Source organism: Rattus norvegicus, chromosome 11, assembly GCF_021556685.1.
Source record: "Rattus norvegicus strain SHRSP/BbbUtx chromosome 11, alternate assembly SHRSP_T2T, whole genome shotgun sequence".
NCBI lineage: Eukaryota > Metazoa > Chordata > Mammalia > Rodentia > Muridae > Rattus > Rattus norvegicus.
Window position 1 is genome coordinate 50,769,437 of NC_141544.1, and position 23,568 is coordinate 50,793,004.

The 23,568-nt window shown below is 50.1% G+C and overlaps 1 protein-coding gene across 2 annotated transcripts; it reads right to left on the reverse strand.

The window, feature by feature from the left end:
- Positions 1 to 427: 427 nt before the first annotated feature.
- On the reverse strand, positions 428 to 22,664 carry Ripk4 (receptor-interacting serine-threonine kinase 4). Of its 2 annotated transcripts, none has more exons than NM_001107103.2 (8): positions 22,444 to 22,664; positions 14,091 to 14,382; positions 10,442 to 10,590; positions 8,723 to 8,772; positions 6,653 to 6,811; positions 5,815 to 5,918; positions 4,408 to 4,672; positions 428 to 2,776 (listed from the first exon to the last, which is right to left on the reverse strand). In NM_001107103.2, exons 1-8 carry the CDS (start codon positions 22,623 to 22,625, stop codon positions 1,617 to 1,619), a joined length of 2,361 nt encoding a protein of 786 aa, NP_001100573.2. In that variant the 5' UTR covers positions 22,626 to 22,664; the 3' UTR covers positions 428 to 1,616. The 2 variants fall into 2 exon arrangements, with proteins under 2 accessions (NP_001100573.2, NP_001420844.1); NM_001433915.1 differs by having other exon boundaries at positions 22,300 to 22,451.
- Between the last annotated feature and the right edge of the window lie 904 nt (positions 22,665 to 23,568).

The following is a 23,568-nucleotide window of genomic DNA, read 5'->3' on the forward strand; positions in this document are numbered from 1 at the left end:
TTGGGTAGACAAGTGGGTAGTTGCAAGGTCGAGTGTGGTGGTGGAGGTGGGCTGATGGACAGATGGATGGAAAGGTAGTGGCTAAGAAAAGGATAATCAGGAAAATGAGGGCAATTAAACTTAAATTAATGAGAAACCCAGAGTCAATGTGAAATTATAATTGACACAATCTGGAAGTGTTTCAGATGTAAAGTTAACATGAGAATAGTAAATCATTTAAAAATGCAAACACCGCTGCTGGAAGCTCCTCCCACCAGATATGGTGCATCCAGAAAGATCGATGCCCTGGGCCATCCTCTGCTTCCCGATCTCCCCGGGCCTGTGCTGTATCGATGCAACCTCCCCAGACCCACGGTACTGCCCCAGACCTCTGGTTTTCAAGAAGTGAATGATCAGAGCTTATTGATAAGAAATAACAGTCTGTGGATTCCAGAAGTAGGTGAGTCCTTTATTGACATCAATCAATCGACATCTCCCATGGTCTCTGTTTTTTTTTTTACACAAGAGCGGGGAGGCAGTGAAGACGAACTGAGGCATACTAAAACATAGCCAGCTCCACTACGTCCCGTCATGAAAAGGCATCCTGTCCACGATTCATATCAAAGTACACAGTACATTAATACCATTCTGTGCCACACGCCATGCTACAGCATGTGTCTGCACACGGGTCACTTCTACGGTGAAGTGTTCAGAACACAGAAGGTACAACAAAGGCTATCAAATCTGACTTCTCAGAGCATGACCATCTCTAAAGGCCACCCTGAGCCACATTCATCTGTGGCTGGAACACGGCATGAGTTGCCCCAGGGCAAGTCAGCAATGCCCTTGGCACAAACCATCACTTCACCAAAAGAGCCTGAAAAAGTGAACTGTTTGACTAAACAATTTTTAGTATAAAACCCATTTACAAAGAATTTTCCTGTAACATATATATATATATATATGGCTCTGATGTTTTAGGTGAGAACTCAGCAGGGAAAGTGGGGGAAAGAGGCGTGGTGACCTAGACATCAAAACTAAAAACAGAAACAAAAAAACAACCCAAATGAAACATTGTTTTCACGCTGGTAAGGTTGTTCAGTGTTAGGACCAGCCCTGTGGTTTTATAATCATTCCCTTTCTAGACTCCATCAATCAGATCCTCAGAGGTCTCAAGCAAAGCTATCATGTCACTCATGTATAAAGAACCCACTATGGCTTCAGAGACAGATACTCTGCCCATCGCAACGAGAAGACAAAGGACACTGCCCTTCCCACATCTCTCCTGAAGACGCCATGCGCCAAGCAAGCAGAAGTGGCTCGCTCTGGGACAGAGGGCACATTCTTGTATAGGCTTTGTCATAAAAGGCCTGCATCAGCGGCCATTCAATACCACAGTGACATGACACCAACCTAATCCCATCTGATATCAGATACTGGCTATGCAGGTCAGCAGTTGGTGGTAGGCAGCCTCTGTCCTGACTCTGCTACTACTGCCTTGTCCATTAGCCTCTGCTTGGTCGGTGTATGGGCAGGCCACCAACAGGGTGAGCAGTGTCCCAGGACCATCCCGTCCCCATGAGGGAACAAGGATGGACCAGAAGCCTACATGGAGCCCTGGTTCTGTGGCTGGCAAGCTAGGTCTTGCTGCGTCGGAGCAGTGTGGCAGTAGAGCTCTGGCCTCCTTGGAACTTGAGACTCTGCAAGTTAATGTGTGCTCCATGTTTGAGCAGTATCTCCACAGTCTGTGAATGCCTGCCCTGAGCAGCCAGGTGTAGTGCACTGAGGCCCTGCTCATCAGACAGGTCAATGAGGTCAGCACTGACCAGCTCTTCTACCACCTCTGAGTGTCCACGGGCAGCAGCCAGGTGCAGTGCTGTTTGATTCAGGGGCCCCCGAGCCAGCACGTCAGCCTTCTCCTCTATGAGCAGCTTGACAGTAGCTAGGTGTCCATTCCGGGCTGCCAGGTGCAGGGCAGTGTAGCCCTCTGAGGTCAAAGCCTCCTTGCCAGCACCACGATGCAAGAGTAGCCTGGCAGTACTAGTGTGTCCAGTCTCTGCGGCAACATGCAGAGGTGTCTGTGCCTGCAGGCTGCAGATGTTAATGTCAGAGCTCAGGTCTATGAGGATGCGAGCCACACGGTAGTGCCCCCTCTGAGCAGCCAGGTGCAGGGGTGTCCTACCATCTAGTGTCTGGGCATTCACACTCACCCCAGGCTGCTTGGCTAGCAGCTTAACAATGGGCAGGTGGCCCTGCCAGGCAGCATAGTGCAGAGGCAACCAGGCATCCTTTCCCTGCAATCCCACGTCCACACCACGGCGGAGCAGGGTGCGAACAATGTTTTCCTGTCCATGCTGGCAGGCTACATGCATGGGCGTTCGGCCCTCGAAGTCAACCTCATTGACAGAAGCATTCTTCTCTAGTAGCAGCCTTGTGCTGGCCTCATCCCCATTTTGGGCTGCAAAGTGCAGGGCGGTCCACTGGTCTTCATCCTTGGCATTGACGCTGGTCTTCCGGGCCAGCAGTAGCTCCACAATTCCACGCCCCCTCCTCTCCACAGCCATATGTAGCGGTGTAGAGCCCTTCTTGTTGGTCAGGTTGGGGTTGGCATTGTTAAGCAGCAGCCACTTGACACACTCCTCCTGTCCAGCCTCTACAGCCAGGTGCAGCAGGCTGGCGCTGCTGTCCAGAACCAAGTCCACGTCTTGGGGCTGTAGGATCTTCATCAGCTTGTTAGTGTCTCCTGACACGATGGCATCCACTAGCTTCTTTTTCTGGATGTCTGTGGGGCCCAGATCTGCAGGGAGAGGAGAGACAATGTCAGAGGCCAGAGTAAGGCAAACACTATAGAATGTGGGCGTCTAAGGCTTGGGGGCTGAGGTCAGGTGGATGACACCTTAGGGACTCTGAGGAAGGACATCCAGGGTACATCTCTTATTTGCAGGTCTTTAAGCATCTACCTTGGGCAGTGTAGTTGATGTCTCCAAAGTGTTCCTCTGTTGATTTGTAGAATAAAACTCTAGCTTTTCTATGGTTGGGAAAGCCCTCCTGCAGCATCAGCAAGACTGTTCACACTCATTTAAAAAGAGGTGCACCAGAAAGGAAAGCCAGTCAGGAACACAACATCCCCAAAGACTTAGACCTGCAATACACTATTCCTGGCCTACAGACCTGGCTCCTGGAACTTGGAGGAGCACAGACTCAAAGTGACACCCATGTTATCACATGGGGTGTTTCTGAAATGATTCTCAAAACTAAATTTCTCAGAACGCACTGCCCAATATTCACAATGGAACTTCTACTGAACCTGAAAATCCGCTGCATTACTGGAAATCCTGACTCCCATAAATAGACTTTCCCTCTGCAGGTAGAACACTCTCTAGGCTGTTTTTACAGAGCAGTGGAGGTCTGGGTGGTACTAAGGAGGCAGACCCGGACTGGTGTTTAAATACTACATTCCTTTTTCTTTGTTGTTTTGAAACAGGGTCTCTCCATGTAGTCTTGGCTGCCCTGGAACCTGCTTTGTAGATCAGGCTGACCTCAGCTCACAGAGATCCTCCAGTTTCCGCCTCCCAAGTGCTTGGATTAAGGACATACCATGACTGGCTTAAACATTACGTTCTTATAGGATGGTAGTCATCTCTCGGACACGAGGACGAGGCATCACCAGAGAGGGCTAAGCCCGAAGAGAAGATTTTAGGACACATCTCCCCACGGCAGGCAGTGACACGGCTGCGGCTGCTGGGAACTTAGCTCTGAATGTCCTTTTTGACTTTATTGTCCACTGCTTGGCTAGAATCAAACTCGGTTCTCTCCGCCTATCTCTGCGAGGCATTTCCTTAATGTTCAAAGGTCTTTGACCCAACATTCTACTGGAAAAATCCCTGCGAACTGGTGAGGCCTCAGGTCTTTGCAAGTCATCTGCACTCTGCCTCCCTTGTGCTATAGCCCAAATGGAAATGCCCGTGCCTTACAGAGGAGCCGCGGCCCCCCAGGTGTCAACACCTCACAGTCAGTCAAGCCAGCTTGACACAAGGGTATCCATAAACACAAAAGCTTGGGGCAGGGGATATCTGGAAGTGTCTGAGTCTGAGGCAGAAGTAAAGTCCCCAGGGGTCACTAGTTTCACTGGATGGGACTTGGGCTTTCCAGGTCGCAGACTTGAGACCAACCTCTGCCCCAGGGCTGACTCGGCCTGGTGATGTGGCTTATCCTCCTCAAACATTAGACACCCAGCAGAACCACACTACTGAGGTGGGACTTTCTGGATCTGTGTTCTGAGCACAAACTATGGTGACACCAAAAGCTCATCGGAGAAAACCGAGAGAAGACAAGCTTTACCAGGGAAGAGACCCTGCACAGTAGTTGCTCAGACTCGAATACGCAGGTGAGCCCCACACAAGCTCACCAGTGCTCACAGACACTTACCGCCCGTCGAGGCTTCCCGCTCAAATGACAGTGACAGTGATCCTCTGGAGGAAAAGGCGGAGTCCACGGAGGACACCCCCGAGAGCCTCTTGCCACTACTGGACGATGGGAGCTTGCATTCTGAGGAGCTCCGGCTGAGCTCCTCGGGGCCTTCAAGAGTCTGGGAGATCCCAGAGTCCAGCTGTGACAGCAGCTCGGAGAGACTGCAGTCATTATCGAAGGGGGGAGCAGAGGCGCGCTTGAGGCGTGAGGACTCAGGCCTGGCCTGCAAAGGCGGAGAGGGTAGTAGTAAGGACTCTGCTCCTCAAGCCTCCATGTCAGAGCACAGAGAACAAGACAGGGGGGACCAAAAACTACCGGGGCAGAGGTGGAGGTCCCATAGTTGTGCACTACCACGGACAAAGAGCATCAAGAAGCCCTGAGACTCAAGGCTGCAAAGAAACCTCACTGGACTTCCCTGGCAGAAAGAGAGAAACAACTTTATAAACATGGAAAAGTCTAAGTACATGATGCTCCCACCCACTCGGGGGCACTGTCTAGGCCACAGGCAGTCCGGGTAAGCTGTGAGAGCACAGTGCAGGCAAGGCCAGACCTGGGGGCTACCCATGACAGGCAGCCCAACAAGAAAGGAAAATACTTAGGCTGGGGGTCTCCCTTGCTCTGACAAAGCGTCAGACTTCTCAGGAATGTCTTGGAGTTATGAGAACGAGGTCACTGCGGGGGCAGGGGTTGGGGGAGTACAGGTCTGGTTGCTTCAAGAAAAGCAGATTTCTAGTAACTGAGTCTGAGGATTGTCACTCTTTCCGAGTCCTCTTCCCTTTGGGAGCCACTGCCTTACTGTGCTTCCACTTGTGCACTAAGTCATGTCTACTTGCTGGCTACAAGCATATATCAGAGGTAGGTTCTGTCTCTTTATTGCTGTCAGGAGAACCTTTGTCCCCAATTCTCACCTGTCCCACAGCTGTTCTCCCCAGGAGAAGCTGTCCAATGTCAGAGAAACCACCACCACCTCACCACCACACCCAACCCTTACAATGGAGTTCCCTGCTTCAATCGTTACCCTAGAGGCATTCAGCTAGCACTGCCTTGGGAGCTTCTCACCGCTTCTGAGTAGCCACAGACACTCATAACACAAACCATCATGAGCAGACTGTGCTGAGATCCTCAAGCCCCACCTAGCAGGGGCCCAGGAGGATGGGGGCCATCTGCCCTTTGTGGTTCTCTATCTATACTTATCAATCTCCAGTGTGCAGAGCAGATGGGGGACTGCCATGGGATTGCACTTCTGGGAGGAGATGGTAGTAGGATGGGCTCAGAGGGAAACGGGGAGGAATTTTCAGACAAGATGTTGGATAAGAAAAATCCTGCCACAACCGGAGCCCTGAAGATGCTGCCGGAGACGCTCACCTCACTCCTGGGCTCTGGAGAACTTTTCTCACCCGGCTCATGAGCCAGGTCTTTCACCTCCTCGTCAGGTTTTTCACAGAGGTCTTCGGTTTCTGAGGTAATTTCTTTGAGAGAGAAAACAAAAGGGGCTGACATTTAGATAGAACTCCTACATAATTCTATGGGGACAGAGGCAGTGACACCCCTGTCTTGACCAGCGGAGGACCTGCCCAGTACCACTGTCAGTTTGTAGAAGACACCCCAGGCTTCACTAGAAGACAAACCCAACCACCATCCCGAGTGTCTGGTCAACCACCTGCCAGGTCTCACCAGGAGCAAACAGGTCTCTCTTAGTAGCCTGCCCGACACAAAGGGTTAAAGCTGTCAGGGCTGGCAGGTGAGCCCTGTCTATTCATGTTGCCCCAGATCGATGTGAAGGCAACTCTATCAGGTTCACTTTTTTACCCCAAAGGCTCATTTGCCTATGAGGACAACAGCCTAAGAGACGTGAGAGAAAACTGCAGGCCTTTAGTCTCCTCCAGCTGCCTAAAAGTACGCCATTGCACCTGCACTTACAATCCAGGATTCTAGGCTCCCTGGAAGCCAATGCAGCCTGCTAGACTAGGTGGACACTGGGTCTGCCTGTCTCGTTCTAACTGCCCATTCCAGCCCTCAGCACTGGGCAGTAAAAGTAGGGGATGGGCCAACCTGTTAGTGGTGGGTTTGTTTCATCCCTGTCTCTGCATGCATTGTTCCCCACCTGAGCTTGACCCTCAACCCTGTCCTGGTCATCAACCCTGTGGCCTGTGACAGTGGCAAAGCCATCACATGGCGGTGATGAGACGGGAAGGGCACTCACCTTGGAAGGTGGGCCGCACCTGTGGGTCTGCATGCCAGCACCGTTGCATGAGCCCTATCAGGCTGGCACAGGCGCGCGGCCGGGGTCTGCAGATGGGTGGCAGCTCTGGGCGGTGGCCCTTCACCACTTTCATCATGATGTGTAGGATGTTCTTCTCATCTGCAGAGGAGAAACAGATGTTCAGACTTTGAGGAGCAGGAGATGGCTTCTCACTTAGATGTATGGACAAGTGCTGGAGACACGCTATGACTTGCCCATCACCTAGGATACCACCAAACCTGGTAAGTCTCCCTTTCTAAACCTGGAGTTTTCTTTAATCCATATTTTTTATAGGATATAACATTCTCTGTTTTTCTCAGTTTTACAGACTCATGGGCACAGACTTGGCCATTATAATTACCAACCCTAATTGGGAGGGGCTCAAGAGGGACTCTCAGTGGGTGACCTTTGGCTCATCTTAAACCACGAGGCCCATCAGCCACTTGTTCCCACGGGCATCTCCCCACCCCTGCATTCCAAGCACACCCTGTGGAGCAGCAGGCACCTATTGGCAGGTATGGAAAATTGGCCCACAGTCACCATCGGCTGCCAGCGTTCCACACTGACACTTTGTTCACTTTCCCGTTAAGTCTTGTGCAATGCCGGTCTCTTCCGTGTATCTGCAGGTTAATTCCATGATAACCCAGCCTTCCAAACCCAGCAAGTTTTCCAAATGCAGTGAGAGTCAAGAGAACACCTACAAGATTTGTTGCTGCCAAAGCAAGCTTGATGGGGGTCTGCGTGACATCTGAGAAGTCCTGCTCTGGTCCCTCTACCTAGTAGGCAACAAAACCCGAGGGCCTTCATACGTCACACACTGGCCCAAGAGTCTCTGCTAGACATTGGACAAGTTCACGTCCGACAGGTAGGCTGTCACGCTGAAAAGAATTTGGTATGTGGACCTCCATGGTGGGGAACACAGTTAAAAGAAAAAAGCAATATGGGAAAAGACTGGAGAGATGGCCCAATGGTTAAGAACACTGGCTACTCTCTCAAATGATCCTGGTTCAGTTTCCAACATCCACACAGCAGCTCAAAACTGCCTGTAAGTCTAACTCCAGGGAATTCAGAAGAGGGCGTTCTCTTCTCACCTCCCTGTGGAGGCCACATACAGGGCACAGGCATCACTTGGGCAAACACGAATACACATAAAATTAATATATCTTTTCAAAGAACAAACAATGGAGGACAGGAACAGAATAGAACCAAGCTTCCAACATCCCCTAAATCCTGCTATGCTTGGAGGATCTTTTCTCCACCCTTCCCCGTTTCCGTGCCTGGTTTGAGTGTGTGACTGTGCCAGCAATGGGGCCTCAACTTGAGGCTCTGACTTAATGATATCTGTCTATGGTACTGGAGACTGAACCCAGGACCTCTGATATACTGAGCATGATCTCTGTTTTCAAATATCTTTTGTCATACCCCACAGTGCAAATAGCCAGGAATGTCATAAAAGAAAAGAGACTTTTCTCTTCCCAATGTGACTAAAAACGACTGAAGTTTTATAAACCTGAGTTGCCATGGTAAAACTTCTGGAGAGGGGGCAACCACGTGAATGCTTTCACTGCTATTCACAGTGTGTTTAGAGTAGTTAATGCAGTAGATTCGGTCATGTGTGTTTTATACCATTTGTTTTTTAAAGAGAGGGAAGAAGGAAGGTGAAGGAAGGCTATCTTCTTATAAAGACTTTTAACAGCACAAAACACTAAGCAGCATCAAAGGAAAAAGTTGCATATGTTCCAATGGTCCCCCCATTGACCTGTTTGTGTGAAAGGAACACAGCAGAAGGGCCAAGCCACACCAATACGAACTGATGAATGGGAAAGAAAGTCCATGCTGGTGTTTTGTCAACCTTCTGCAAAAAGCTGGCTGTGGGCCTTCAGTGTATTCTCCAGGTGGGTGTAAGGCACCTGCCCTGAGGACAGGCCCTAAGTCTGGAAGCCCAGAGGAGCCCTGCCCGGCCAAGTAGAGGCACTGAGGGGCTGAGAAGGTCCAAGCGCATGCCCACTGGTCTTCATGCAGAGCGCTTACCTGAAAATGGCTTCTTCTGTGTAAGCACGCCCCAGATCACGATGGCAAAACTGAAAGAGAAACTACGTATCAGTTGGTGCTGCAGCCTCGGGTTTGATAAGAATTTCCAAGCTCTGAGCTGCCATCTCACAGGGGCACAGACCAAGTACTCAGACATCTAGGGGCACTTTTGCCCCCTGCTCTTCTCTGTCTTGGCTTCAATCCTTTAAATCCAAGGTCAGGTTCTGTTTAAAATACTCCTCTAAGAAGCCCTGGAAGGCTTCGGCAGAGAGTAGCTAAAGAAAATGTATACAAAGTACTAAGAAGCAACAAGCTGAGCCCGAAACCCTCTCAGTTACTAAGTAAATTTTTCTAGATACATTGAAAATGGTCCAATCTTAAAAAAAAAAAAGACTGAAAATTGAGCCTAACTCATTAACTGGAAAATGCTGGTTCAAAAGTTAAAGCCAACATTAAAATAAACAAAGTTCTTGACTATCCCCAAACTCTGCAAGCCCTGACTCGTCCCCAGAGGGCCATGCCCAGTGGGACTCACTGTTCAAAAGCCCAACACCGGCACATTTGCTTCTGTCAAACCAGTTAGCTAGGCCTAGTGACAAAAGACAGAGCTGGCTGCTCCGGCCCTTTCTTTTCCGAAAGTCTGTTGGAATAGGACCCTCACAATCTCGGGAGGGATGGGAAGTAGTTCTTATGTACTTGGATCTTGTTTGTCAGATCCAAGGGGAACTCCATTTCTCCAATTCCGATGGTTAGACAAAAGCCAGCATTAACCAGGAACTTGTGAAGCAGGTTCCCCTCAAACAAAAGGAGCCATTTCCCTTATCACTAGCAGAAGGGACAATTGGCTATCTGTGGTGCCTATTAGCATACCAAAGCTCATGCGGGTCTCTAGGCTCCTAAGGTACACATTAAAGCCCAGGCTGGCATCCTGGCGCTTCTTGCCTCCTCCCCTACCCTAAACTTGTCCAGCTCTTTCACCTCAGCCACTCATTCTCCTTATAATCTTGTTACGTTCCCTCTTCGCTCTCCCCCACCTCCTTCCCTCTTCGCTCTACTCCTGCTTCTCTTCTGGCCAGGTCCAGTTTACCAGCCACGTTCAGACTGCTACTTTCTCTCTCTGCTGTGGAATCTTCCAGATGCCTTTGGCTGCTCTCTCTCATGTCTACCATTAAAAAAAAAAAAAAAAAAAAAAAAAAAAAAAAAAACAAAAAAAAAAAAAAAACAACAAAAACTTCCCTTTAACCATACCATGAAACAATCAGTCAAGGTGTCAGTTTATACCCTGGGGACCAAAAACTGAGTTGCTCACTTTGGTATTCAGAGGAGTGTGAGCTTTGAGGAGCACAAACCCATACACCCATGGCTCTGCGGGCTACTCAAAGCAGCAGGTTCTTCTGACAGACAAGTAATAAAACCCATGTTTCATGAAAATGCTGTATCATATCCAAGCACTGGGCTACAACTCCTTTTTCTAACTACTTCTGCACAGCACCAGTCAGCATCGCCCACAGGAAAGAAGTCTTCCATGCACCTGGGGAGCAGGTACGTGCCAGCTAAAATCCCCAAGTCCAACAGGCACGCACCATTTGCATGTGCATCAAACCCCATGGCTGAGTGGTACCCCAGAGCCTTTCTGGAAACTGCTGTTCAGGGCAGGAAGCAACGGTGAAGCTTAGAGCTCTTAGCCTGGCACGTAGGGCACGGTGACATTTCACACACCTGTATACATCATGTTTGGTGTCAAACAACCGGCTCTTCTCACGAATTCGCTCTGGAGGGAGGTAGGCGATTGTGCCAAACAGGCCATCCATGCTGAGGTCATGAGAGTGGGACATGCCATTGCACTTGGCCAGCCCAAAGTCAGAAATCTGTAAAAGCAACCCAAAGGAGGCACGTCAGCCTTAAAGGGGGCCACTGTGGCATATCTCCTGCTGCCACATCAGATGGTGGGTCCCCAGCGCATGCTCTAGGGGCTCACCCCCAGAGGGAAGGGTTGGCTCCAGACAACCCTGTCTCTAAGCAGGCAGGAAGCATAGGGATGCAGAAGGGCTAAGTCTGGATGTACCATCAATATAAACTTGATGAATGGGGACAAAAGACACCATGCTTAAAGAATGGAATTCACCTGGAGAAAAAAACTCAGAATGACAGCCAGCCCTGCTTCCGTAAGGCTTCGTATCCACCCTGGTGGCTGTCTGTCACAGTCAGCATGAAGGAAGGGAAAACAGCCTTTAGCTTTCAGGCAAAGGGAGCCACGTGACGGGCTAGGGCATCTATCATCTATCGCCAGTCCGGTTATGCAACCTTCCAGCTGGGGCAGCTACAAGTGCCAGCAGGTCCTTTAAAGCGCAACACGCCTTCAGAGAGCTTTAGAGTGAGCAAAACACACGCCTCATCACCTTCCGGGCTCACTAGTCTACTCCAGACATAGTGTCCCCTCCCTTGGTGATGAAGTCACTGTCAGGACCCCAATCTCTACTTCCAGAGTTCATGAGCAAGGCGGGTTCCCCACTGGCAAAGGTGTCCTTGCAGCTCAGACCTGCAGGCAGCTCTGGGAGTTTTCCTTTTCTGCCCACGCCACCACATCCTGGTGCAAACCAGACCCTCTGAAGCACTGTGAATTTGTAAGACCAAATTCAGCACCAAGCGGCCTTCCAGTGCACATACAAATGGCCCCTTTCCAGTCTCCTTCAAGGCTGATGTCGTTTCAACCCTTTTAATTCACCCCTGGGCTCATCTTCAAACACACCCTGACAGTAACAGGAAGTGGGCTGAGTCAGGATTCTTGTTTCCAGACCAGCCATACCCATGAAGGGAGCCTACGGCCTAGTGTCATCAACTCCGAATCAGGAAAAGTGCACTTCTGTTTGTTTCCAGCTTTTTGTCAGTGACTAACTTTACTGGTAACAGCCCGGCACCACACAACAGCAGCTTTTGCCACTCCTCTCAGGGTGGCTGAGGTAAGGGGGTGGCCTCAGCATCTCAGCTTTGGGACAAAGTCCCTTCGTGATGATGAAACACCCTCTCATCAGGGCTCCACAGCTTTCAGCCCAGCCATCCGGCTGGCACTGTAAAAGTTACAAGTGCCATCAGGCTGAGGGGACAACAGCCTGCAAGAGAATGTCAGCCCAGAATGTGTCAAGGGCAGCCCTTACCTCCTCAGTGAACAAGCATTAAGTGCCTGCTGTGTACCAGGTCTGAAAAAAAACCACCTAACAGAGGACAATCCACTAGTAACAAACTAGGTACTAGGACATCACTCTGTACTCCCAAAGGGGCTCTGTGTGTGTGTGAACCCTGACCCTCACTCATCTAGATAGCAACCCGGAAGTAAAGTGTCTTTACTCCACTTCTCAGCAGAGTGACAGAGCTGGGCGTGTTGTGTCCTTGTCCCAACTCCTGACTGCACTCCCAAGGGTAACACTTGGAAGAGGATGGTACTGTGCCCCCTCAGAAGCACACCACAGCTCTCCCGAACAGCCACACACCTCTCAGGAGAGGAGGGCAACATACAAGGGAATGAAACATCAAACACTGGCTGCACCTAGGGACTCTACAGAGACCCTGGGTAGGGTGACTTGGGCTACGCCAGACTCATGGTCCTCGAGATGGTGCTGGGTGTATACTGACAGCAACCCTGGTTAAGGCACATGTGTTGCAGCCAGCTCCTACTCAGTAGTTCTTAAAGACACAGGAGCTTTCAAACACCACCCTCTACTCAGCACTGCCTACTGCTTCCTTCACCCCTTCTCATACTTTTGTGTGATTTTTCTGGGCCTCCTTTTACCTCAAGTCTACTCTCCCCTGCCTTTGCATGCCCTGCTGCATAGAGAAGCAGAGCCTACCCCTGTGGAGGCCCCAGGTATACCAGGGGCTGTCTGCACCTTCTACCTTCACAAGCCACCTAGCTTTCTGTGACTGTGGTTCGTAAGAGGAGTTTCCTGACCGTGTTGTGTATGCATGGGAGTGGGTTGTCAAGACCTCTGGAAGCTATGATTTCAACTCCTGCAGCCACCAAGCAGCTATGGGCTCCTCTGCTCTGTGGTGAGGCCCTGACCCAGGGTAGGGGTCTGTTATTATTTTCCTTTTCTGGTTTAAGTTTCACATACGAGAGCAATGTTTTTATGACGCACTGAGCCCACAGGCCCTGCTCTGCCTGGGAAGAATGGAAGCCAAGCCTTCCCGGTCATGTGGAAAAAGAACCCAAGAAACTCAGGTTACGAGAGGATGCTGGAAGCCACCTTGGAGCTGGCTCACATCAAGTTGTGTGATATGTTGTCGCCCTTTTCAAGATATAAAGGCCACGGCTGGGCATTGTCTACCTAAGCCACAACGCACAGCAACTGTACGGAGTGGAAACCATTTTCTCTGCCTGGCTGAGACTGAGTCTATGAGTAGCGTCACACAAGTCACACAGGTTACCGTGTACTGAGTCAAGATGAGTGTCACGATGAGCCTCCTAAAAGTCAGGCCAGCAGGGTGGGTCTGGGAATGTTATACAAGCAGACATATCTCAGTAACATAGGCTGGGTACACTGTTCCTCGCGTGAACACTGCTTGCTCCAGGGCTGTCTGTCCCTCTCCCTCACTCCGTCCATCTGCTTCCTTGCACACAGAGGAAGGAGATTGTGACCAATACCGTGGGCCCATGACCTGGGCTCCCCAAGGCCACGTGCATATCATATGAGAAAAGTCCATGAAAGGTGCTGCCCTTGGTGTTGACGCAGAGGTGTTCAGAGGAAAACATGTCCGAAGCCATACGACCCAGGACAACCTGTCAATACCTATATCCAGGCAGGCAGCACCTGTCTCCTGTATCACTCCTCACACTCTATTTTATAAATTCCCAAAGAAAGAAAGACTCAAATCCTGTAGGCCTCATATCAATGACTGTCCACAGCTTCCTAGCAGAGGACCGAGAGATGAGTAAGTCCTCTTGGCAGCCTGAGTCTAGAATATAGCACCTATTCCACAGTACCAGAATACTGAGGAAAACCAGCTTCCATTATCAGAGGACACAAAATCTCACCACTTCACAACCCAACTTCTGATGTGATTTCTCAAGACAATAAACCTGGGACCCCTAAGTCCCTGATCTGTTTCAGGGTGCTCAGAACCTAGAACGTACCCGGATATGGGGGAGAATCCCATGGTTTACAGGGGTTACCCTTCCAGGTACCTATCATGTGCAGATCAAGTGTGACCAGCTGGGCTCTCCAGTAGGTCTTACAGTGAAAAGGGCCCTGGCTTCAAGTTCTCTGCTCTTCTCTCAGGCTCTATTCCAGAATCCCGGACCATCTAGACAGAGCTCTCCCTAAGGCGTCCCGCATCCTGGTTGCCCGCTCCCCAGGGCACGTGCTGTCCCTACCTTGACATGGTAGTGGGCATCCAGCAGGATGTTTGCTGGTTTCAGGTCTAGGTGCAGCAGTGGCGGGGACATGCAATGCAGGAAGTTCATGCCCACGGCTGTCTCATGCACAATGCGGAAGCGCAGGTCCCAAGGCAATGGCTCTGAGGCCAGCAGCTTCTCCAGGGAGCCTGTCTCCATGTACTCCATGACCAAGCCAACAGGTTCCTGGCATATGCCATACACGGGGAGAATGTAGCGGAACTTGGCCATCTCCATCTTCTTAGCTTCCTCCAGCAGCTCCGTGCGTTCCCTGAAAAAGTTCGCAGATGTGAGGGCATGCAGCTGTCACCTAGCTGGACACAGAGCCACCAGCCAGGACACAGCCAATGATAAATGTACAGGTGTACAAAGTTCATTGTCACGGATTAAACCCGCCTCTGCACCTGGGGTCACTGTGAGGATAGAGCCTGGCGGTTATCTGGATACCTACAGGCGACATCATGTCCCTTGTCTGGACAGAAAACTGCTTGCTAACGATCCAAGGACCTTCACTCTCACCTTCTGTTAATCCCAACTCTTTCACTAACCCAATCACTCCTGGATCTAATCCTGAATGAGCCTATAGCAAGATTCGGCCAAGGGCCACATACAGCTCTCCACACTTTCTACTGACCACACAGTCCATATTCCTCTAACTACCCGTAAGTGGACAACAGTGGCACTCCATATGTAGCCATCACTACCGTCTACACCCAGGACGCTGTCATCATGCCTAGCAAACATTAATCACCCAACAGACCCCACGTTCTCCTGTTTCTGAATCCGGGTACCCCAAATGAGTGGAATGGTCTCCACCATTCTTCCGTGTCTGCCTTACTTCATAAGGCATTTTCAAAACCCATGTGTATTGTTGCACACATCCAGGTTTTATTTGTGCAGCCAAGCAATGGTATAGGAATATACTACATCTCGCTAATCCACCCATATGACTACGGACAAGACTGCTTGTACTGATTAGGTTTTTTTTTTCTTTTTTTCTTTCTTTTTTTTTTTTTTGACAACTTGACATGTCTAGAGTCATCTGAGAAGGAACCTCAATTGAGAAAACGGTCCCATCATGTTAGACTGTAGGCAAGTTGGTGGGGACAGAAGGGGCCAAGGCCACTGTGGCAGATGGCCCTGGATTGCACAAGAAAGCGGCTGAGCAAGCCATCGAGAGCAAACTAGGAATCAGTGCTCCCCCATAGCCTCCACTTCAACTTCTGCCTCCAGGTTCCTCCTTGACTTCCCTTTACAACAGCCTGTAACCTTTAAGATGAAATAAACCTTCTCAAATTTCTTTCGGCTGGTACTCTATCAGAGCAACAGAAAGCAAACTATTCTTCTTGTTTGCTCTTGAGAAGAATGTCTATAAAGCCTTCGTGTTAGTTCTTCTGGGTATCTGCCCAGAAGCAGAGCTGCTGGATCATGAGGCAGGTCTATGCCTAATGTCTAGAGAAGCTGTGGTGTCCGCAGCCTGCTACTTCCTAGCCAACGACCTTCCACTAGGGCTGTCTCCTCATACATTTAGGCACCGTCTGTGGCAGAGACAGCTGCAGCATGGGCTGCATTTACCAGTTAGAGCCAAAGGTTAATTCCATGATGTTTATACAGATGACAATTGCTGTGTAATGGTCTGTGCCTGTAACAGGGGTCAAAAGTCTCAGTGTACACTCAGGGAAAGGCCCCATCCTAAGAGGGTGGGACTGAACTACATAGGATCCGGGTCAGTGTCTCTCCAAATAGACACAAGGAGGTACTCAGGAGGCTGGGAAGAGGTTCTCATGCCAGGGCTACAAAATCTGCTTTCTAGTAATAGAAGAACTCCTTAAAGGAAACTTCTAGAACCACTCCTAGAGAGAACTGTTGGAGCTGGGAACTGGGCAACCTTGGCGACCACACTTAGGTCTAGTAGGCTAAGGTGCCTTGGTGCCTTCCCAGAAGGCGGGCAGAGTAACCTGTGTCTCACTGGGTCTTCATTAGTTCCCCGTAGGGACTCTTTTGGGTCTAAGTGGCTGCTGGGAAATCACCAGGTACATGCTAGAGGACCCAGGATGGTGCTAACAAGCCACTTCCAAACCTGCCCTCCCCCTCTCAATTGCAGGAGGCTTCCAGGCTTCCCTGGCCTCGTGTAAGGACAAAAGCAGGCAAGTGGAGCTACAAGAGCACCAAAACCACAGCAAAAAAGCCTCATACACTGACAGCTGAAACTGCCACAAATTCTAAGGGCTGAAGAGTTTACCCCTCTGCCAACCAGCGCCAATCCTACCTGTACGTAACTAAAGCTTAGTCCTTGTGAGCCCACAGTCTGAGCTTACTGCTGGAGTGACAGGCAACAGACCCCTGGCTAAAATGAAGCATCTGGAAGGAATCAATAAATGACTTCAGAACAGAGTCTAGCGTGGTGTGCTGTCCCAGCCTTCTGGAGACGCTGCTGAAAGCAGCCAGTCACTGGAGTACAGGACCAGCCGTGAGATACTTGGAATGGGTGGACAAATACTCTCACACCAGGATCTTGTCCACTGCCTCTTCCAACAGGAGGCAGAACCCTGGGCACCACGCTCGCCTTGGACAGGACAATGTGGAACAGGCTGGAAGACTCCTGGTCCTGTTCCTGTACTCCGCAAGTATCTGAAAAAACAGTACAGCGAAGAGCTAGATGCCCAGGTTAAGCATTAACAAAATAAAGGTGGTACTTGAAGGAGAAGATCGTATTTCTTGGGCTGGGCTCCTTTCTTCCCAGGGGAAGGCAGGAGCTGAGGACCTCCCTGTCCAGTTCTCAAACACAGCATCAGAGACCTACTCTCGGGTGCTGCTTGGTCTTTTGTATGAAGAATAAAAGTTATAATTTGTAGTCCCCTTCTCCTCCCTCACCCCACCCCCGTTCATTTTCTTCTATAAAAAGGCCAGCTTGCACTTTCCAGTGTGGGCATCCTTCCTGCCCAGGTGATGGCCCTACAGACTGTAGGGAACTATCACCAAGTGAACTGAGAAGGTATACCAGCCCATCTCCAGTCTAAGGAACCCATGTCTGCAGGCTGGCTATAGCAAGGACCCACTCTCTGGACACCTTTACTCAGCCAACCTAACCAATCTCTTTATTTGCCCAAAGATTTTAATATACACAGCTAACTTCTGCTGGTAGTTCTTGGTACCCACTCCCAACAGCCTTGCTAGCAGAAAACAGCTAGTTCTATCCTTCCTACCACTCAAAATTCAACAAGTTCACCCTCCCTGCCCCAGGCCCTTTCCAGAACACAAACCTCATTTAAACAGAAAGGGCTGCTGAGCCCAGCACATTTACACACTCTGCACAGCAGGCTGGACATGACGTCACCCTCTTGCCCCGGCCGCACGCTTCAAGGCACTTAATTGGAAACTGGCCAACTGGCCATTGTTTCCTGGGTCAAACATCAGTCATCTTCATGGTTGCATAACCAGAAAGCTCAGGGCAGAAGGGGCTAGCACTGAGGCAGAGTCGTGGGACATCCAGTAAAAAAACCTTTCAAAGTCTTTATTATCTAATATCCTTTGAACTAAAACATTCACGACATTATCCTGATGCTCTGGGGACAAGCAGCCTGGGGCAACCTGTGGCCAGAAGCTCTGGCCTTTTGGTGTTATCAGGAGCACTTGCAGCCTGGGCCTAAACAGGGCCAGCTCCCAGCCTGGGAGAGGCAAGAGAACTCCAGTATACATAAAGTTCGTTTTATGTTTTTGGTTCTTATCATTTAAAATACATCTTATAGGTGACATTTCTTATTAGTATTGATAACAACATAAAAAGAACTGTACACTTGTAATCCTGACTATTGTTCTAAAACCTGGAAGGATTTTCCATCTTGTCCTAGCCTGGATGCCTGGGTGGGGCAGGATCACAGGTAGCAAGCCCAGGGCATGCTCCTGGTCGCCATTCTGTTCTTTCTGCTCACAATGAACAATGTTTCTGGGCCACAGAACCCACTGACTCAGGTTCATTAAAACACAACTTGATCTTTGCTTCTGCAGGAAGGCTGAAGTTACAGTTACTCCTCTCCTTTGCCCCTGGAATAGGAATGGTAATTCCAGTCTCTGAGGAGGAAGAGAAAAGATACCTCTGCCCCACTCTCATCCCTGTTTTGGGGTTCCATTTAGAAATCTGGGCCCAAACAGGCAAAGTTAGGGTTATAATTTCTAAAGACACTTTTGGGGGGAGGCATAGCTGGCTACTCAAGCTAGAACCTCCCACATGCCAGGCAAGGTCCTAACTGAAAAGCTATTACCCCCCCCCCAGCTTCCCTCCAAGTTTCTTTTTCTTTTTTTACCCAGACTGACCTCGAACTCACATCAATCCCCCTGTCTCAGCTTCATGATTACTGAGATTGCAGCTTAAGATACTTTTCAAAAGCATTTACAACAATTCACACACTTAACAGCCCATTTACACCAACTACATCTGGTCTCCCACCAAGGGAGGGAAGTGGTGTATAAGTGGAATGTCAGGGGTAGCTAATAACCACCATTTCTGGAAGGTCTGCCTCCCAGCTCGAGAAAAAGGGAGAAAGAGAGAGAGCCTAAGACCAGCTGTGAGTGAGCCTGATGCCTGCAGGCAACACGGGGTGAGGGGGACTCTGCTACAGCTGCCAGGAAACCTGGGAAGCATTGCTGGGAGAAGAGTATTTCAGCCTCTCCGCTAGGCTCCTGCACACCAATCCAATTAAGTTCCCAGGAGCCTCAGAGGGGTTCCCACACTGCTATTTTTAAAACTGACAAGAATCAGGCTTGTCCAATTGTCAGCTCTGTAGTTACAAACCTGGGGTTTGCTCGGGCCCGTCCCAACGAGCTGAGGCATTAGTAGCTTTGGGCCCCTGTGCCAGGGACTTTGTTTTTCTGAGCTCCTCTTAGCTGGGAGCAGGGAGAGGCATAGAGCCCCTGGGTCATTTTGTTCTAAGATTGCCAGGCCTATTCTCCTGTACCTGTGATCTTCCAAGTGAGAGCCAGCCAGGGAAGATAGCCTTCTCCCCAAAGCCAGGGAACAGGACCCTCCCAAGACACCTGGCCCCAGGAAGAAGAGAAATCAGATGAATAGGGAAGTCACTTGTGAATTATGCTGCGGTCCTCTTAAGTGTCCCTACCTTGGCAAAAAATAAAAATAAAAATTTCTATAAGTGCCCCAGACCTGGTAAGGCCCCACCTTCCCTGAACTGAAATGGAGGGTCACAAGCAGAAGGATAGGGCCTGGGCAGCTGCTGGGGAGCCAAGAGACCCCCAGCCAGCTTAAAGGGTAAACAGCCTGGCTAGTGAAAATGGGACTGACCCACCTATGTGGCTAAAGTGAACCCCTCCCCAACCAGCAAGTAAAGGCCATAAATGACAGCAGCAAGCTACGCAGAAGAGGTACATGTTAGCTGGCCTGGATGTTATTATGGATGACACTACTTCCAGTACCCCTGGGGAAGCACCACAATGGCCCCTCTTTAGAGGTAAAGTTAGCAAGGCTTTGTCATGAGGCCAATAGAGGAAGGCTGTTTCCTCCTGGCAAAGTATGGATGGCTATTTAAAAACAAAAACAAAAACAAAAACAAAAAACAAACAAAAAAAAAAACCCCAAGGTCTCTCTGCATCAATGGTTCTCAACCCCCTCTGGGAGCCACATATCAGATATCCTTCATATCAGATATTTACATAATGAATCATAAGAGCAGCAAAATTACAGTTATGAAGTAGCAACAAAATAATTGTATGGTTGGGGGTCACCACAACATGAGGAACTGTATACTAAAGGGTCGCAGCATTAGGAAGGCAGAGAAACACTGTTCTACCTAGGCCGGATAGTCCTGGAGCTAGACAAGCCTGGCCTCAAACTTATAAAGATTCCCGTGCCCCTGCTTCCTGAGTGCTGGGGTTAAACGGATGGGCCACCATACTGAGCTTATTTACAAGGTAGCAAAGGCAACTCGTCCCTCCCCTCAGAAGCCCGCCAAACATACGGACGGCAAAAGACCCCTAAAAAAGCTTTAACTGCAAGAAACACAATTCACCTAAAGGTGTGTTAAAGAGATGGAGGAAATAACTACCCTCCTAGCGAAATGTATGTGTGATGCCAGGGAAGCCCTAACTTTGGGGAAGCTGCCTGCAGGCCCTCACTGCTAAGCCTGTATGTTTTTCACAGCTTTTCCTTTCTTTCTTCCTGCCACCCTTTTTGGTATACTAGCCAAAACCCTAAGCCTGTTCACTCTAACGCCCTGGGCATCTTTCCACTCTCTCTGTGTCTGAAGTCCTTCTTGAGGTCCACTGTGGAGCCTGCCTGCCCGACCTCTCTCAGAAATGGAACTTTCTCTTTTGTGTCCCCGCTGCTAAGACTGGCTTGTTGGTCCTGTTGTTTTCTCTCAAACCTCAAAAAAAAGTTCCTTGAATTCCAAGTTGAAATCCTCTAATCTCTGAGGTTAGAATCCTGCAAATAAGACTTCCTGTCCTCTGGCTGGGGATGTGGAGGGGCTGCATACAAAGCCCCTAGGAAAATTCTGTTTCTAGTTCGAAAGGTAATGCCTTGCAAAGGCGGCCAAAGGCAGGACTACAGCAACAGCCCAGGTAAAGTCAGCCTCCCTCTCAAGCTTCAGAAGCAACTTGGCTAGCCCGGGGCAACAGGCCCCTCAGGCAGAGCAGAACAAAGTGAATTCCTAAGCATTTCCTGGCCGCAACACTTTGTGACTTCCTAACACCGAAGGGAGCTTAAACACTTAGCTTGTCCTGGGTGGGAGAAGTCAATCCTACGTACAAAAGAGCAAGGGCAGCCCTGACCTGGTGGCCAAGTACTTCCTGCTGGGTGCTGCTGACCTCTACCTGCCTGCTAACATGCCACCACCTGCCTGCTTCAGGCAGGGAAGAAAGACCTTGCAATTAAAGGACAAACAATTCAACACAGGCTCTCTGCAAGTGGGAAAATCCTGCCTTCGACCTGGTCACCCCCACCTTCCCCAAAAGACCTGTAGGACTGTACCACACATTGACTCCAAGGACGCCACCCCTGGGGTGGTTCATATTTACCCTCCTATAATCAAATTCTGTCAAGTGTTTGATGGTGAATAACATTCACTCTGCCTAGAAAAGGATCCCACTAAGTCTCTGAGGGCATAAGAAACACCCACGCACAGGTTTTTGTGGGTGTTGTTTTGTTTTTGTTTTTTTACCTATGAAAAACTGTGGGCTGCTATTCAAAAATGGTTTGGATTTCACCTAAACAACCATAGTGCTAGTTTTCCTCCTGGCCTGAAGGGTCGGGGAGGCTTTACACAGCTTGGTGAGCTGGTAGTGATTTTAGACACTAGTTTCCACTGTACTACAGTTTCTAAGAAAAGCTGGGTGACAGCAAAAGGCAATCAAGCAAGCAAACACAAACACAGGAGAGCTCTGACAGAGTCTCCAGGCTAGAGATGAGGCATAAAGGGAGAAGACAGAGGTCTCATCCGCAAACCATACTCCTTATTGCCACCCAGGCAGCCAGTGACACCACTCCAAAAGTAACGTTGGAATTCGGAGTTCCTGTGGCTTAAGGCTGGTCCTGCAAGCAGCTTGATGGAGTTTAAGAGGTATCTCTGGGTAAAATGCCAACATCACCACCATGTCAGCTTAATTAAAGAATAAGAATGGCATTTAAATCTGCCATTCTAAGGCTCATACATAACCTATCACTACCCCGACGTAAACAGTGAAATCTGGGGAAAATGCTTTGGAAGAACTGCTCAGCACCTCACTTCCAAATTTACTCACAAACCACAATCGCCATAGAGTTTACGGGGGACCGCTCTGAGTCCTTTCCAATCGCTGAAACAATCCGCTAGGAGGGACAAAGAAAGGCCCAAGGTGCCCGGAGTCACCTGCCCAGGGTCAAAGAAAGGCGTTTTCTGGGTCTTGGTTCCCCACCCGAAGTCCCCGAAAACGAAGGTGTGCGGAGGAAAGCGGTGGGCGGAACCAGATCCCAGACCCAAGCGGGACGCGGAGCCCTGTAAGCCGCTTTGCGCCTCGCCTGAACCCAGCCGGTGCTTCCGAACAAAATAATTACGGTCTTACACCAATTTGTGCTCCGACGAAAATTACTAAGTGGAACGGAATCTAACTCATTCACAAAGCGCGGAACCCCACACGGCAATTTCTCTAAGCCCGGCGCGGACCGCAGCGTTTGGTGGGGTCTTGGACGAGCCCGACGCACCTCGCAGGGCTCAGGGCCACCGCTCCGGATCCCAGAAGCTCTGGAGCTGCGAGGGATCCGTGGCCTGAGTGCCTCAAACTCTCTTTCCCGGCGCCTCACATAGCGCAGAGCCCCCATCCCACCCGGCCCCGCCCGGAAGCTGACCTGTCGTCGACGTGCAGACTGGGCGAGCACTTGATCGCGAGCCATGTCTTCCAGTGCACGTGGCGCACCTTGTACACCTGTCCGAAGCCGCCCGAGCCCACCTTCTCCCAGCCTGCGAATTCGCCCGCATCGAAGGTGCGCAACAGCCCCAGCGCCCACCGGCCCCGGCCCTCGCCCTCCATCGCGTGCGTATTGCCGCAGCCTGGCTCAACCGTGACCGCCCAGGTGCTCAGGTGCGCGCCCCGCCCGTTGACGTCACTTCCGACGCTATCCCTATTCGCCAGCCGGCCCGCCCCCCCCCCCCCCGACGCCTTCAAGGGAGCGGCAGTGGGTTAGAGTCCTGTGCCCGGTGATGCGGAACCTTCACCAGGGGATCCGTGGAAGCCCTGCGCTCCCTAGGGCATGCGCTGTGACTGGGCAACTTTTCACAGCAGTTGTAGTTAAGTGCCTAGTTCACTTCTCACACTGCTGCCACTCTGCAAAACACAGCAAAGTATAATCTCCAACTGGATGTGAACTTAAGATCCAATCAATCTCCTGGCTTGATCAGGTTTCCCCGGTTATGCGCATCTTCGTTTGCGGACGTTAAATCCTACACAATGCTATCGTCTGGGTCAGTTCGTGTACCCCACACCAGTGGAAAAACAGAACATTCTGTGCCCTCCTGGGAGCCTTTTGCAACTGCGCTCTTAGGTCCTGGCCATCGCTAGTCTTTTTTCTCCCTCACCTCCCCCTGCTGAAAACATTTGTTTATATTAGAGAGTTATATAGTATTCAACCTTTGGGACTGGTTTTCCACTCCTCTTGCGTCTTGTTTTTTCACCGAGCTCCTCATAGGAGGTAACTGGTTCTTTAAAATTCAATCACCCCTGCCCTATAGCTCAAGCCTGTAAATCATAGTTCTGAGGAAACTGAAGCAGGGGGAGTCACCTCAAATTTGAGATCAGCCTGGGCTTCAGTGTGAGACCTTGGTTTAAAAGCAAATATCCCTTCATTATGGAAAACAGTGACCTTTTAAAGGTAAACAGATGGCTGGAAAAGGAAGGATAATCGACCTGTTCACCTTTGGGAAATTTCAGCTTTAGGAAGAGAGCCCGGGTGAGAGGTGAAAGTGCCTGCTGGTGA